The following is a 15181-nucleotide window of genomic DNA, read 5'->3' on the forward strand; positions in this document are numbered from 1 at the left end:
TGTGGCATATGTACACCATGGAATATTATGCAGCCTTAAAGAAAGATGGAGACTTTACTTCTTTCATGTTTACATGGATGGAGCTAGAACATATTCTTCTTAGTAAAGTATCTCAAGAATGGAAGAAAAAGTATTCAATGTATTCAGCGCTACTATGAAACTAATCTATGGCTTTCATATGAAATCTATAACCCAGTTATAACCTAAGAATATGGGGAAGAGGAAGAGGAAGGGGAGGGAGGGGGGAGGATAAGTGGAGGGAGGGTTATTGGTGGGACCACACCTACAGTGCATCTTACAAGAGTACATGTGAAACTTACTAAATGTAGAATATAAATGTCTTAACAAAATAACTAAGAAAATGCCAGGAAGGCTATGTTAACCAGTTTGATGAAAATATTTTAAATTGTATATAAAACCAGTGCATGGTGCCCCACGATTGTATTAACGTACACAGCTATGATTTAATAAAATAAAATAAAATAATAAGAAGAAAAACTGAGAGAAAGAAGACTGGTTTTGCGTGGCACGCGCCTCCCCACTTCCGGTGTTCCTGCAGGCTGGTGGGGGAGGAGCCAGGTTGCCCCGCCCCAGAATGTGAAGCGTAACAAAAGGGCCCGAGAGGCCCAGGGTGCTGGTGCCCCGCCCCCTCCCCGCAGCAGGCTCCGCTGTGGTCTGCTCACGTCACTGGCTGCAGATTCCAGACCGAACGCCGCGGTATTCTCCGCTGCTTGTTGTGGCTCTGCCAGACCAAGGCTGTGGCTGTGACAGCCAAAGCAGCCTTGTCGCCATGGAAGGGCCCGGAGCTGCCTCCCAGCAGTACTTGGGGCTGGTCCTGGGAGAGCTAGGCAGGGTTGTGGAAATATTGCCTGAAGATATGAAACCAGGTCCTAATCCTTTTGGTTTTCCCTGGCAATTGGTGATATGTGTGACTATTGTTGGATTTTTTGCTATTCTTTTTTGTGTGTGGAGAAGTTTTCCAGCGGTTAGAAGCTGGCTTTATGTGGGTAGAGAGAAAAAGCTTGCTACAGAGCTTTCTGGACTAATTGAAGAAAAATGTAAACTACTTGAAAAATTTAGCCTTGTTCAAAAAGAGTATGAAGGCTTAGAGTCATCTTTAAAGGATGCCAGCTTGGAGAAAGAGTCAGCAGAAGTGCAAAGTTTGGAGGCAATCTATGAAAAGCTGAACAGGTCCAAATGTAAACTTGAGGATGAAATACATTGTCTAGAACTAGAAAAAAAATTAAAAGAAGAGAAATCTAAACATTCTGAACAAGATGAATTGATGGTAGATATTTCAAAGACAATACAGTCTCTTGAAGATGAATCAAAATCTCTCAAATCACAAGTAGCTGAAGCCAAAACAACTTTCAAGATATTTCAAATGAATGAAGAACGGCTTAAGATGGCAATAAAAGATGCTATGAATGAAAATTCTCAACTTCAAGAAAGCCAGAAACAGCTTTTCCAAGAAACTGAATTATGGAAAGAACGAGTGAGTGAACTTAATAAACAAAAAGTAACATTTGAAGACTCCAAAGTACACGCAGAACAAATTCTAAATGATAAAGAAAATCACATCAAGTCTCTGACTAAAAGCCTGCAAAAGATGAAAGATTGGACGGCTGTGCTTGGAGAAGACCTAATGGATGATAACTTGGAGTTAGAAATGAAGAGTGACTCAGGAAGTGGTGGTCACTTAGATACTCAGCCCAAAGGAGCTTTGAAGAAACTGATTCATGCTGCTAAGTTAAATGCTTCTTTGAAAACCCTGGAAGGAGAAAGAAACCAAATTTACACTCAATTATTTGAAGTAGATAAAACCAAGGAAGAACTTACAGAGCATATTAAAAATCTTCAGACTGAACAAGCATCTTTGCAGTCAAAAAATGCACAATTTGAAAGTGAGAATCAGAAACTTCAACAGAAACTTAAAGTAATGACTGAACTATATCAAGAAAATGAAATGAGACTCCATGGGAAGTTAACAGTAGAGGGAAATTACCAGGTAGAGAAAGAAGAAAAACTTTCCAAAGTAGATGAAAAGATCAGCCATGCAGCTGAAGAATTGGAGACCTACAGAAATCGAGCCAAAGATCTTGAAGACAAACTAGAGCGAACCATTCATTCTTATCAAAGACAGATTATTTCCCATGAGAAAAAAGCACATAATAATTGGTTGGCAGCTCGGATTGCTGAAAGGAACCTCAATGATTTAAGGAAAGAAAATGCTCACAACAGACAAAAATTAACTGAAACAGCGTTTAAATTTGAACTTTTAGAAAAAGATCCTTATGCATTTGATGTTCCAAACACAGCATTTGGCAGAGAGCATTCCTCATATGGTCCCTCACCATTGGGTCGGCCTTCGTCTGAAACGAGAGCTTTTCTCTCTCCGCCAACCTTGTTGAAGGGTCCACTCAGACTCTCACCTTTGTTTCCAGGGGGAGGAGGAAGAGGCTCAAGAGGCCCAGGATATCCTCTGGACCCTCAGATTACCAATGAGAGAGGAGAACCCAACTGTGATAGGTTAATAGATCTTCACAGAGCCCTGTCTAACACTGAGTCCCTGTCACCTCCATGGGAGCAGGACTGTAGGATGATGTTTCCCCCACCAGCTCAAACATATCCTGATCCAGCTCTTCCTCCACAATGGCAAGACAAATTTTATTCTAATTCTGGTAGACTGTCTGGACCAGCAGAACTCCGAAGCTTTACTATGCCTTCTTTTGATAAGATGGATGGACCAGTATCTTCAGAAATGGAATCCAGTAGAAATGATACCAAAGATGATCATGGTAATTCAAATGTGCCCAACTCATCTCTTCTTGCTGAAAGTGAAGCAGCAGGCTCTGGCTTTGTCCCTTCACCTCTTCCTCCAATGAGAAGGCCATTGTTTCCAGTGGATACGAGGGATCCGTTCATGAGAAGAGGACCTCCTTTTCCTCCACCACCTCCAGGAAGTATGTATGGGGCTCCCCGAGATTAGTTTCCACCAAGGGACTTGCTTGGTCCACCACATCTGCATTTGCAATGAGAAGTGTCTATCCACTGAGGGCTTTTCCTCCTTATCTTCCCCTAAGAGCTGGATTTTTCTCTCCACCTCTACCTTCTGAAAGTAAAAGTAAGTTCCCTGCAGGGTTGATTTTGCCCTCAAGTAAGCCTGCTACTTGAACGTCCAGAACCACAACAAGAAACCTGACAATGTTTTTGCTCTCTTCAAAAGTAATTGTGACTTATCTCTCATTTTCAGTTTATGTAACTGCTGTTACTTAAGTAATTATACTTTTGCTCAAAAGGAAGCTTAATGGAATTATAATTCTCAGGATAGTATTTTGTAAATAAAGATGATTTAAATATGAAAAAAAGAAAAAAAAAAAAGAAAAAGGAAAAAAGGCACAAATCCATCATGGGGGTCCCACCCTCATAACCTCATCTAAACCTAATTACCTCCCAAAGGCCCCATATCCAAATACCATCACGTTAGGGGTTAGTGCTTCAACATATGGATTTTTGGAAACATGAACATTCAGTCCACAAGAGGCTAATTGTGGGGAATGGAGCATAAACAGAAACAGACCTGAATGGTAGACTGATGATGCTCTGAGCATCTGGGATAAGATGTCTGAGGACTGGGGATGAGGTTGGGAATCCTGGCTCTGTCACTTTCTACATGTGTACAACCTGGGCAGGTTACTAACTTTGCCTCACCTCAACTACCTCATCTAAACAAGTAACTCATTCATTCAACAATTTTTTTTTTTTTTTTTTTGAGATAGGGTTTCACTCTGTCATCCAGGCTAGAGTACATCATAACTCACTCTACAGGCTCAAGCTCCTGGGCTCAACTGATGTTCTCACCTCAGTCTCCTTAGTAGCTAAGACTACATTCATGCACCACCCTGCCCAGCTAATTTTTACATTTGTATAGAGATAAGGTCTCACTATGTTTCCAAGACTGGTCTCAAACTCCCAGCCTCAAGTGACCCTCAAACTTTGACCTTTCAAAGTGCTAAGATCACAGGTGTGAACCGCCACAACTACTCTTCAGCCACCAAGTATATTATTGAGCAGCTTCTGTGTGCCAGAAACCGTCCTAAGTGCTGGGGATACAAAGACAACTAAGACAGACCAAGTCCCTTCCCTTCTCAAGCAGGTATCCCATGGGGTCTCGTATAAGCTCCATAGCACACTGGCTATGAGTAATAAGTGCTCTAGAAGTGCTAGCTGCTCTTGTCATCTGTTTCACTTTTTTTCCTGGGAGCTGGTCCTATTAGGACACTATGTGACTAGAACAAATGAATAGAATTCAGGGGCATTAACCCAGAGGTCCATTCATACATCGCATCTGTTTGTATTTGCTTTGTGGATAGAACTTCCAGGGTCACCCCCACACTGCTCATCTCACTGGGCAGCCAATATCTATGCTGTTCAACCATTCTCTGGGCTCCCTTTTCCAATGAGTCCAGAAGGGCATTGCTTATTTAGGAAATGACATGTTCCAAGTTATTAATACATTCCAAATATTAAAATTTCAGTTGAAGCACTGGGAAAATCATGGCAGGATCATAATTTAGGGAGGCCAGGTGGCTAATGAATGCTTGGTGCCCAGGAATATCTTGATTCCTCTGCCCTTCTCTCTCAATTAACAAAAGCACTGATGATCTCAGGGCTGTTTCTGGCCAGCTGGGATAAATCAGCCCTCTGGCAGCTGCCCAAATGATGTATTTTAAGGGCACAGGCCATGTGGCTCTCTATTGCAAAGCAATTGGGGTCACTGTGTTTGCATATGGATTAACTCGCTGTGCAGGGATCCTCCCCACTTACTGTGCCCACTGTGGATTGACACTCAATAGCTATTCAGCAATGATAAAGAGGAGTCAGACCTAATGACTCTTCAGAATGCTCCCCATCTCCATTTCTCTCCATTCCTATTTTTATTACTTTCACCAAAGAGAATTCAGTTGGCTTCCCCTATATATTTTAACAGTCCCTGTTCTTCTTAGAAAGAGTTTCCTACAATTGACCAAAAAAAGTATCTGGGTGGTTACAGTTGGAGAAAATCACAAAGATCCATACATATGGGATTTGAAAATTATCAGCTTGGTCCATTCTCTTTGGTGATTCTAAGGCAAGACACATTAAAGAGAGTCATTTTGAATTAATTGGATGCACTATTCTCTGGGGAAACCCAGGTGAATCCCAGTGAACGGGCTCAGGTGGTAATTGTTCTGTTGTGAACAGTGTCTGAAGCTCCTGAATATTCTGTATCTATTCCCCTGAGCAATTATTTGTGACACCAAGGAGGTAACTGACTTAGCCCCATTTAGCCATTCAATAAACATTTACCAATGACCTCCCATGTTCAACACACCATATTAAACACAAGAAAGATCCAAAGATATACAAGACAGTTTCCAACAAACGAGGAGCTTGCTGTCTTACAAGAAGGATGAGGATTCACAAATTAACAATGCAGGGTCATAAGGTTTAGGTGCCAAATGTTGTGTAATCACCGTGGTCTCTGATCGCAGGTTCTAATCATTGTGATTCATTTCTGTGTCATTAACCCGCCTCAAATCATTGAAATATTCCACAGATTCGAATAGTCAAGAATCCAAACTATGTTTCTCAACCTTTTCTGGCTGGAAGCAAGACAAAAATCCTCTGTCAAACCATGCGTTCTGGTTTTTTAGCTAAAAATGATGGCTACTGACCACCTGACTAGTTCATACCATAAGGAGACTGATCATTCATAATTCTATGGGGCAATTAATAAGGAGCATGAGCTATTCCAGCAAGGTTTTCTGTACATACTATGACTTGACTCCTTTGCACCACTTTCCTTTTCATTTATTAATTTACCATGGTGAACAGTATGAATAGCACTAAATAAGACACAGTCCTGCTGGGCACAATGGCTCACACCTGTAATCCCAGCACTTTGGGAGTCTAAGGGGGGAGGCCAGAATTTTGAGACCAGCCTGAGCAACATAGCAAGACCCTATCTCTACAAAAAATAAGAAAAGTTAGCCAAGCATGGTGGTGCACGCCTATAGTCCCAGCACTTTGGGAGGATGAGATGGAAGGATCTCTTGACCCCAGGATTTGGAGGTCATAGTGAGCAATGATCAGGCCACTGCACTCCAGCCTGGGCAAGAGAGCAAGATCCTGTCTGTAAAATAAAATAAAATAAAAACTGCATTAATTGACTCGGCACCCATATCTCAGTGGTTAGGGCGCCGGCCACATGCACCAGGCTGGTGGGTTCGAACCTGGGCCCAGCCTGCTAAACAAACAAACAAACAAAAAACCATAGCTGGGCGTTGTGGCAGGTGCCTGTAGTCCCAGCTACAAGGGAGGCTGAGGCCAAGAGAATCGCTTGAGCCCAAGAGTTTGAGGTTGCTGTGAGCTGTGACATCACAGCACTCTACCGAGGGCCACATAGTGAGACTCTGTCTCAAAAAGAAAAAAAAACTATATTGATCCATTTATGAAGGCAGAGCCTCATGACCTCATTGCCTCTTAAACACCCCACCTCGCAACCCTGTTGTATTGGGGATTAAGTTTCCAGCACATGAACTTTGGGGGACACATTCAAACTCCAGTAGTGGGCCTCTCAGTCTTGCACCCTTACTGCTTTTATTCCTGTCTTTTCATCACTCTTTTAGGTAAACATACTGCCCTAACATTGTTAAAAATACACCACTTGAGGAGAATGTGCTCAGAAGATATGACCTGTCTCCTCACGAACCCTCCCTTCTCTCACGGGCCAATTGGCTGCCTCCTGCGTACTATTTGTTGAGAGTGAGGCAAGGGTGTGAATTTCCCTGACTCCTTAGCCCCTCCTCTGTCTGCACCTGTCCGCACATCACTCGTTCCCATCACAACAACAACAACAACAACAGAAATAGCCCGCCAGTCCTTCAAGGTTCACCTGCTTGCTTGCTTTCGGCCCCTCCCCTCCTTCCCCAGCTTGTGGTCCTCCCTGCCTTTAGCTTTAAACACCTTTCCAGCCCGGGGAGGGGACCTGTCTTGATCCTCTAACCCCCTTTACCTCTCCTCCTTGCATTGCTCTTCCCCTCAGTGCCAACGTTCTTGAAAGAACTATCTGCATTTGCAGCATTCACTTCCTCCCCACCCACTCACTGTTATTTAGTGTTTTATTCACTCATTTCTTGAATAGTTAATGCGTGTTCACGATACAGAATTCAAAACATTCCAGAAGGTAAACAGTGAAGCATCCTCCTGGCACCAATCTCCCCAGGCCCCACATTCTCCTCAGAGCCAACCGCCACCAACAGCATCTTGTTTATCTTTCCAGAAGGCACAAACATGCACATATTCTTGTTTGTACTTCTTTAAACAAATGGAAGCATTTATATGCACCTTCTCCCCTTTGCTTTTTTCACTTAAAGTGTCTCAGAGAGTGCTCTACATCAATCTGTCTAAAGCTGCCTCATTCTTTTAAAAGGCTGCCAAAATCCCACTGCGTGGCTGCGCCATAAATTCTCTACTCTGGACATGGAGGATATTACTAGTCCTTTGTTCTAACAAACATGCTGCGGTGAGTATTCTTGCACATATAGGATTTTTCCACCCTGTGAGTGCATCTGTAGGATGAATCCATAGAGATGAAATTGCATTTTGCATTTTGGAATTAAATTGCTCTCCACAGAAGTTGTACCAGTTCACTCACCCACAGCAGTAGACGGGAGGGCCTCATTTCCCTTCAAATCCGCCAACAGATTGTTTTAACAACTGTTTTTATTTTTTCTGGTCTGATAGGTGAAACAGTATAATGTTAATTTGCATTTCCTTTATGGATGCAGTCAAGCATTCTTCTTACATTTAAGGACCATTGTTATTATTTCTTCTGTGAATTGCCTGTTTTCTATCCTTCACTCATTTTTCTTTCCTTTTCTTCTTTTGGTTGTTTAAAATAATTTGATAACATTATTTAATATTTGGATTTAATATATGAGAGAATATTTAATTTGTTACGCTTTTAAAATTCGTATCTTTGGCTCAGTGCCCATAGCTCAGCAGTTAGGGCGCCAGCCACATGTACCTGGGCTGATGGGTTCAAACCCGGCCTGGCCTGCTAAAACAAAACAAACAAGAACAAAAGAAAATAGCCAGGCATTTTGGCAGTCCAGCTACAAGGGAGGCTGAGGCAAGAGAATCGCTTGAGCTCAAGAGTTTGAGGTTGCTGTGAGCTGTGATGACACAGCACTCTACCCAGAGCAACAGCTTGAGACTCTGTCTCAAAAATCAAATAAAAAAATGCCTGAAAATTATATGCATTAATAGTATAGCAAAAAGTTCTAAGCTGACCTCCCAATTCAAGTCTAGAAATCCTAGAACAGTTCTGTCCTTTGCTCATTTTTCTATTACATTTTTTGGTGTTAGTTTTCCTAGGAAAACTCTACATAAGAAAATGAGTTCCTTGGCTCTGTGCCTGTAGCTCAGCAGGTAGGGCGACCTCCACATACACTGGAGGGTATGAACCCGGCCAGGGCCTGCCACACAACAATGACAACAAAATTAGGCCGTCATTGTGGCAGGCGCCTATATAGTCCCAGCTACTTGGGAGTCTGAGGCAAAAGAATCACCTAAGCCCAGGAGTTTGAGGTTGCTGTGAGCTGTGACACCACAGCACTCTACCGAGGGCAACATAGTGAGACTCTGTCTCAAGAAAAAGAAAAAGAAAATGAGTTCCTTGTCTGTGGTATGAGTTACTAGTATTTTTCGTCACTCCTTAACCCTTTGCAATGTCCTCTGTGCCCAAAGAAAATGGAACTACTGTTTTATTGGATCCCAAACCTTTTTTAATTGTGAAATCCAAAGGCCCTTCTCCGTGCTTATTTATTTCAGCATTTGAGGTTGCTGACCTTTCCTTCTTGAACTCTCCTTTTTAAATTACATGTGCTGCTTTATCTTGGATCATCTCCCACCTCTCTGACTGTTACTTCTCCTATTCTTTCACTGAAATTCCTCTGACAAATGCCCTTGGGAAAAGAAGTCTTTAAACTCTTGCTTCAACAGTGTCCCGGGGAACTCTTGCTGGAGGTTTTCCAAGCACCTGGGATGTGCAGACAAGTATCACCACCATAGCTGAGTCCAAGGCAGGTTCAGGATGTGTCCAGTGGCCTTTTAAAAAGTCCTCACATCTGGGCGGCGCCTGTGGCTCAGTCGGTAAGGCGCCGGCCCCATATACCGAGGGTGGCGGGTTCAAACCCGGCCCCGGCCAAACTGCAACCAAAAAATAGCCGGGCGTTGTGGCGGACGCCTGTAGTCCCAGCTACTCGGGAGGCTGAGGCAAGAGAATCGCTTAAGCCCAGGAGTTGGAGGTTGCTGTGAGCTGGGTGAGGCCACGGCACTCTACTGAGGGCCATAAAGTGAGACTCTGTCTCTACAAAAAAAAAAGTCCTCACATCAAATTTAACATGTGTAAAAATTGCTCCTTTCACCTTTCTCGCCTCCATTGGGCTCCTACTCTTTCCCAATGCTCCTGGGCCTGAAATCTCAGCCTCTCCAGGCCCAGGGATTGCCAAGTTCCACCGAGTCTCCAGCGGAAATCCATCCCCCACTGATCTCATCCTTCCCAGCCCCACATCATCATGCTTGTCACCTCCTCCGCTTCTCATCAGCACCCCATCATAACCTTGTCTTCCACTGATTGTCTTCCATTTGATTCTTTAACAAGTTCTCCCCTGCAGTCCTGCCGTGCAACCTCCCTCTGTGGTCTTCAGAAGCCTCAGTACCTCCCAGCGCCAGCGCCAGCCTTCCCAGCAGAAGGCCCAATACAAACTAAGGCATCCTGGGTCCAAATGAGGTACCCTGTCATCCTGGCCCTCGCAGGTGTCATTCTGAAAGAGAAAAAATACATATAGCCATACAAATGTGTATGTATGTATTATTCCTTTGGCTACATCAGTGTTTGGGGGATGTGTGTGCTTTGCCACGTTTATTCTGGTGTCCCCAGCGCCTTTCCTGCAGCCCCCTCTGTTTAGCTTTCACTTTCGTTGCAGTTGAACCCACCTCCCACCCACCCACCCCCAGAAATTGCCCCCAAGAGGCCATATCCAAAACCCTGCTCCAGGCCATGGAGCAGTGTCAGGCCAACGTACAGGTGGCCTAACCCTGGCACTCTTAGGTCGGTGTCCCCCATCCACCTGTCCCACAATGCTCTCTTCTCAGCGCATTGCCTCGCTGGACCACGCAGGAAATGCCTCCTGCCAGGTGTCACAGCAGAGCCCTCTGACATTCTAAGACATCCTAGGACGGATGGCTAATTGCCCTGCATTTAGCATATCTTGGGGTCCTAGAAGCCAGCCTCCTGATCTGAGGGCTGAGACCACCCTTACACAGATTTACTGCGATGTTGTTTGGGATTCCGGAGACAGGAGAGAGTGGGGAAAGGGGCCGTCCCGGAGCTCAGACTGCCGTCCGGGGCGGGAGAGAAGGAAGGAGGGCAGTGAGGCGCTGGGAGGGGTGGGACCGCAGGACTGGCCCAGGCGGGACCGTGCACCGTGTGTGCGCGCTGCGTTGAAGTGCCAGGCACGTCGGAGCAGCCGGACAGAGCCCGGGGCGCGCGTGGAGTCTCTGAGAGCCTCGCTTCTCCCGCCGCAGCCATGACTGAGAACTCCGACAAAGTGCCCATTGCCCTGGTGGGGCCCGAAGACGTTGAGTTTTGCCATCCTCCGGTGAGTACGGCCCCCACGATTCCGGCCCCGCTGGCGGGTGAGTCAAGGATTTGTGCCACCGAATGTGTGTGGTTGGGGGGCGGGGTGTCAAATTGGGTCCCAACTGTGAGGGTGGACGGTGGCGGTGCCCCTGGCGCATGGATGTTCCGGGGCACGGAATCCATAGACAGGTATGGAGGGGACACCTTGGGCTGGCGCAGAGTGCAGATCCGCCATGGCCCCATACAAAGAAAAGTTTGCTCATGGCACGTCCACACCTGGACTACAAAGAACCTTCGGGAAGGAGTGCGGCAAAAAGGACACCCAGAGGAGCCCAGGGCGAGCTGTTTCCCACCGCATCGTGACTCCCATACCCTGCGGGCACTACGCGGGCCAGAGCGGGCATCGGGACGCGCGATGTGGGAGGCGCGGACGTGACGCCCCATGACACTGCCCCCGGGGCGCGCGGTGTGGGAAGCGCGGACGTGACGCCCGGTGACACTGCCCCCGGTCGCGCGGTGTGGGAGGCGCGGACGTGACGCCCGGTGACACTGCCCCCGGGGGCGCGCGGTGTGCTGCCCCCGGGCGCGCGGTGTGGGAGGCGTGGACGTGACGCCCCGTGACACTGTCCCCGGGCGCGCGGTGTGGGAGGCGCGGACGTGACGCCCCGTGACACTGTCCCCGGGCGCGCGGTGTGGGAGGCGCGGACGTGACGCCCCGTGACACTGCGGCCCCTCTGCCGCCCCGGCCCGCAGGCCTACGCCACCGTGACGGTGAAGCCTTCCAGCCCCGCGCGGCTGCTCAAGGTGGGAGCGGTGGTTCTCATCTCCGGGGCGGTGCTGCTGCTATTCGGGGCCATCGGGGCCTTCTACTTTTGGAAGGGGAGCGACAACCAGGTAAGTCGGCAGGGGTGCAGGGCGGGGAGGGGCGTCGGCCCGGGGGTGCGCGGGCTGCGGGGTCCTGTGTCACCCCACAACGTCCCCTAGGGGGAGCCAGAGCGCTGGTCTGCAGGAGCGCAACTCGCCCCAGCGCCGGGCTGACCCTCCCCACGGGGTCTCTCGGGGGACCTGGTCCCTGCTTCCACCTGCCTCCGCTGCGCTGCCTGCTGTTCATGGACAACTTTGTGGAAAAGCAGGTCAGGGTTTTAAGATGTGAAAGCACAATGGTGGAGAACGCAGCTAGCAGCTGGAGGAAACCCGTCTCGCCGGTCTCCGGCCGGCGCTTACTCTAGGCACTTATGTGACCTTGGGGGTACATCTCTGACCTCGGTTTACTCGTCCTTGAAGAAATGGAACGGAATGATCACTAAGGCATCTCCCAGCTGAGAAAGCCTGTCTAGGACAAAGATAGTAAATACACTCGTAATTGAGAGTCAGGAGGTAGGTTTTTGTTACCTACCCATTAACATTCCCCTTCTCCCTCTAAAAACAAACAACAAAACAAGGGTCTAACTTCCTTAGAGGTGGCAAATCTCTCCAACAATCAATTCTGGCCTAGTCTTCACGTGTAATTTAATGGTAAATGTTTCACTAACTGCTGTCCTACTTTCTCTGTATGCAACTATTTGTTACAGAGCTCCATGGGCTCTCAAGGAGTGTAAAAGCTCCCTCTAACTTGACTGGGCAGAGTTCCACGGTGTTCTCTAAATACTCCGAATGTGTTCACCTAAGTAAAAGGGGCCATTTTATCTTGATGACCACTGCCAGGTCTAGTATAAGCTTATTTCGACTAATGGAAAAGAATTCCATCTCCAGGTCACACACAAAGAGCTCTTTCATAATCACTATCCTCAGAGGATCAGTAACTGCTTTTTTTCCTCCTGTCTCCCACCATGAAATTCAAAGCATCAAGGGCTTCAGTACTTACAGAAAATGGTGCTGAAAGCAATTCAACCATTTTACACATCAAGTCTTCTGCAGTCACTGCACAATTTGTATTTTTAACTCAAATGCTTAATGTAGATAAGCATGCCATTTAGCATTGAGTCTGTTTTAGAGACCATATCAAATTTACAAGCATCGATTTAAAAGATCAGAATTGCACTGTATTTTGTGTGCATTTGAAAAGTGCCTTAATGTATTTGTATTTTAAATATAGAAGCTGAGCCAGATGCTCATATTTGAAAGCAGCAGATCTGAACATGGAAATGATTTCAATATCTGCATCTCCATTAATATCAGGATTTAGATTGTCATCCCTGTGGGAAATTTTAAGGTATTAGAATGTAAATGCTATCTTTTAGATAACAAAACCTTAATGGTATAGTCCATTTGGGGATAGCTTTGCTTTTTGGGGGGGTAAGGATTCTGGTTATGCTATATATTAAAATGACTGCCATTTGGCATTTAATTATCCAAGGCAAACACAGCTAACTGACAAGCTTCTAAAAAGGGAAATTGAACAATCATATTGAGTAAGCAGGGCTTTCTTTTTTCATATCTTTTACTTCACCACAAGATGGTTGGTTGTCTGGTTCAAGAGAGCAGTATTAAATTTTAAGAGTTGAGAGAAATAGTGAATCACATTTTATTGCCAGCAAAGTTATTGCTGTTTTCTATACAGACAGGAGAATGAAGAGAATTATGATTTTTTTTCCCCCAAAATGTTCTGTTCCTATCCATATTACTTAAGTCTGAAAAACAAATCACAAAACAGTACATTTGGCACCATCCGTGCACAGCACATGCACAGGTCTGCTTTCCTTGAATACAAATCTAAACAGCCCAAAGAAAACGTAATCAAAATGGGATATCTCTGTCAAACAGAAAGAATTGTCAAATCAAATCTGTGACTTGGCTCTTCCATATTAGTTAATAAAGGATAACCAGCTGTGCTTTACCTCCTATCCCTTTCATCAGGGCAAATCCTCTTCGGACAGGTATTCTCAAATTTAGTTGGAGTACTAGGAAGCACCAGAGTACTAATAATCAGGGCTCAAATATTGTGGCCATTTTTCATCCACATTATTGTAAATGGAACAAGGCATTGAAGTATGAGAAATTTCTATCCTTGTGAGACAAATGACTACACCCACCCTAGGGGATGAGGGAAGGAGATCATTGCTTAGAGCCTTTCTTCTCAGACTAATTTTTCTAGACATTTTCCCAAACATTATATAATTAATCTTATGGAAGCTAAACCTTATTAAAAACTCATTAGCAAATATCCTTGGCTGTAAAAGGCACCATATTGAGCAGAATTTTGGCAAATAATAAACTTCATTGTACTTGGATAGAAATAGCCTTGGGTGCCAACAGCTCCATTGGACTTATAGCAGATAATGGAATTGCTGCTCCAGCAGCCCAGCCCCCTGTCCAGCTCAGAGCCGGTACCTTGAACACTGTGGGCTGTGTCCTACCCCATTTCCTCACTCATCTCTTCAGGAGGGCACAGGCTTCTCCCTGCTGCCCCGTGCAGGGAGGGAACTGCATGTAATGGGTGGGCTGAAGAGGCCACACTATCAAGGATGCAACCCCTAGTTAGGGAGCTTTTTGGTAGGGGAGGTAGCAAGGATGGCAGTGGAAGAAAGAGAAATTAGGCCCACAGGCCATTCTTCTAGTGTTACAGCCCTCTCTCCTTAAGAACTGCTAAGAATTTGTCTTACCCGTGCCAGTGAAAGCTTGTGTTGTCTGCCAGGCTTCTTTTGACAGTCATCACTCACCCATATGCATAGTGGCTCAGAAAGCCCCTGAACAGAACACAGCCTGCTTTCCAAACCTGAAGAGAGTAGTGGGCTTGCCAGAGAAAACTGGTTTCCCAAACCTGGATGATCATAAGGACCTGAGGAGCAGAGTGAAAAGAGATTGGTGGGTTTTTGCTCCAGCTCCACTGAGTCAGAACCGCTAGATGTGGTTCTGAGGATGAGGCAGGCCTGGGGGAGCGCAGACTGCAGGCTTGTAAGTCCTCAGAAGAAGGGAGGGAAACAGGGACATCAAAAGATGTTTGAGCTGAGAGAGGATGCCCGTGTTTTCTGTCCCTCTGAACAAAGGCTGTCGCCTAAAAGGAGCTGAATAGCAAAGCCATTTCTCTATCTCTGCTGATAAAATAATGCTCTTTGGGTCCCGAAGTAATGAGTTTTCTACAAGTTATGATCCACGAACAACAGATACTTTCTCCAGCAATCACTCTTCATAATGAAGAAGAAAAATCAGAGTGGCATTGAATCTGAGCTACGTGCCGTTTTGACTGGCTGACCTAACATTAAGTAGCAACTATCTTTCATCCATTCTCATCCCTTCCCCTTGGAAGATTTATATATACTTATTTGTATATATGTGTCTGTGCATGTGCATATATAATTTATATCATATATAGAAAACATATATGTCAGATATACAGATACAGATATGCCTCTAAGTCTGAAAAAGAGAAGAATAAAAAGAAACCCGTCTCCTTGCTCTACCACACAGAGAAAGGTCTGGCAGGGTGGCAGCACGCGGAGCTTGAGCAACACAGGAATTATTTTTAAACCAATGCAGTAATCAGATGTCTAA

General features: G+C 45.7%; 2 protein-coding genes across 3 annotated transcripts in view; both read left to right on the forward strand.

Annotated features, from left to right (window-relative positions):
• Window positions 1-751: 751 nt before the first annotated feature.
• LOC128566633 (melanoma inhibitory activity protein 2-like) lies at window positions 752-3052 on the forward strand. Its single transcript, XM_053563556.1, has one exon. It carries the CDS (start codon window positions 791-793, stop codon window positions 2987-2989), a length of 2199 nt encoding a protein of 732 aa, XP_053419531.1. The 5' UTR covers window positions 752-790; the 3' UTR covers window positions 2990-3052.
• A 7466-nt stretch (window positions 3053-10518) lies between these two features.
• CNMD (chondromodulin) overlaps window positions 10519-15181 on the forward strand; it is a 308020-nt gene continuing 303357 nt past the window's right edge. Inside the window, exons 1-2 of one of the 2 annotated variants that reach the window (XM_053563814.1) lie at window positions 10519-10709; window positions 11444-11584. In XM_053563814.1, the coding sequence (XP_053419789.1) occupies window positions 10638-10709; window positions 11444-11584 (213 nt within the window). In that variant the 5' untranslated portion in view covers window positions 10519-10637. The remainder of the gene's footprint in view (window positions 10710-11443; window positions 11585-15181) is intronic. The other variant, XR_008374640.1, reaches the window with a different exon arrangement.

Source organism: Nycticebus coucang, chromosome 15 (genome assembly GCF_027406575.1).
Source record: "Nycticebus coucang isolate mNycCou1 chromosome 15, mNycCou1.pri, whole genome shotgun sequence".
Taxonomy (NCBI): domain Eukaryota; kingdom Metazoa; phylum Chordata; class Mammalia; order Primates; family Lorisidae; genus Nycticebus; species Nycticebus coucang.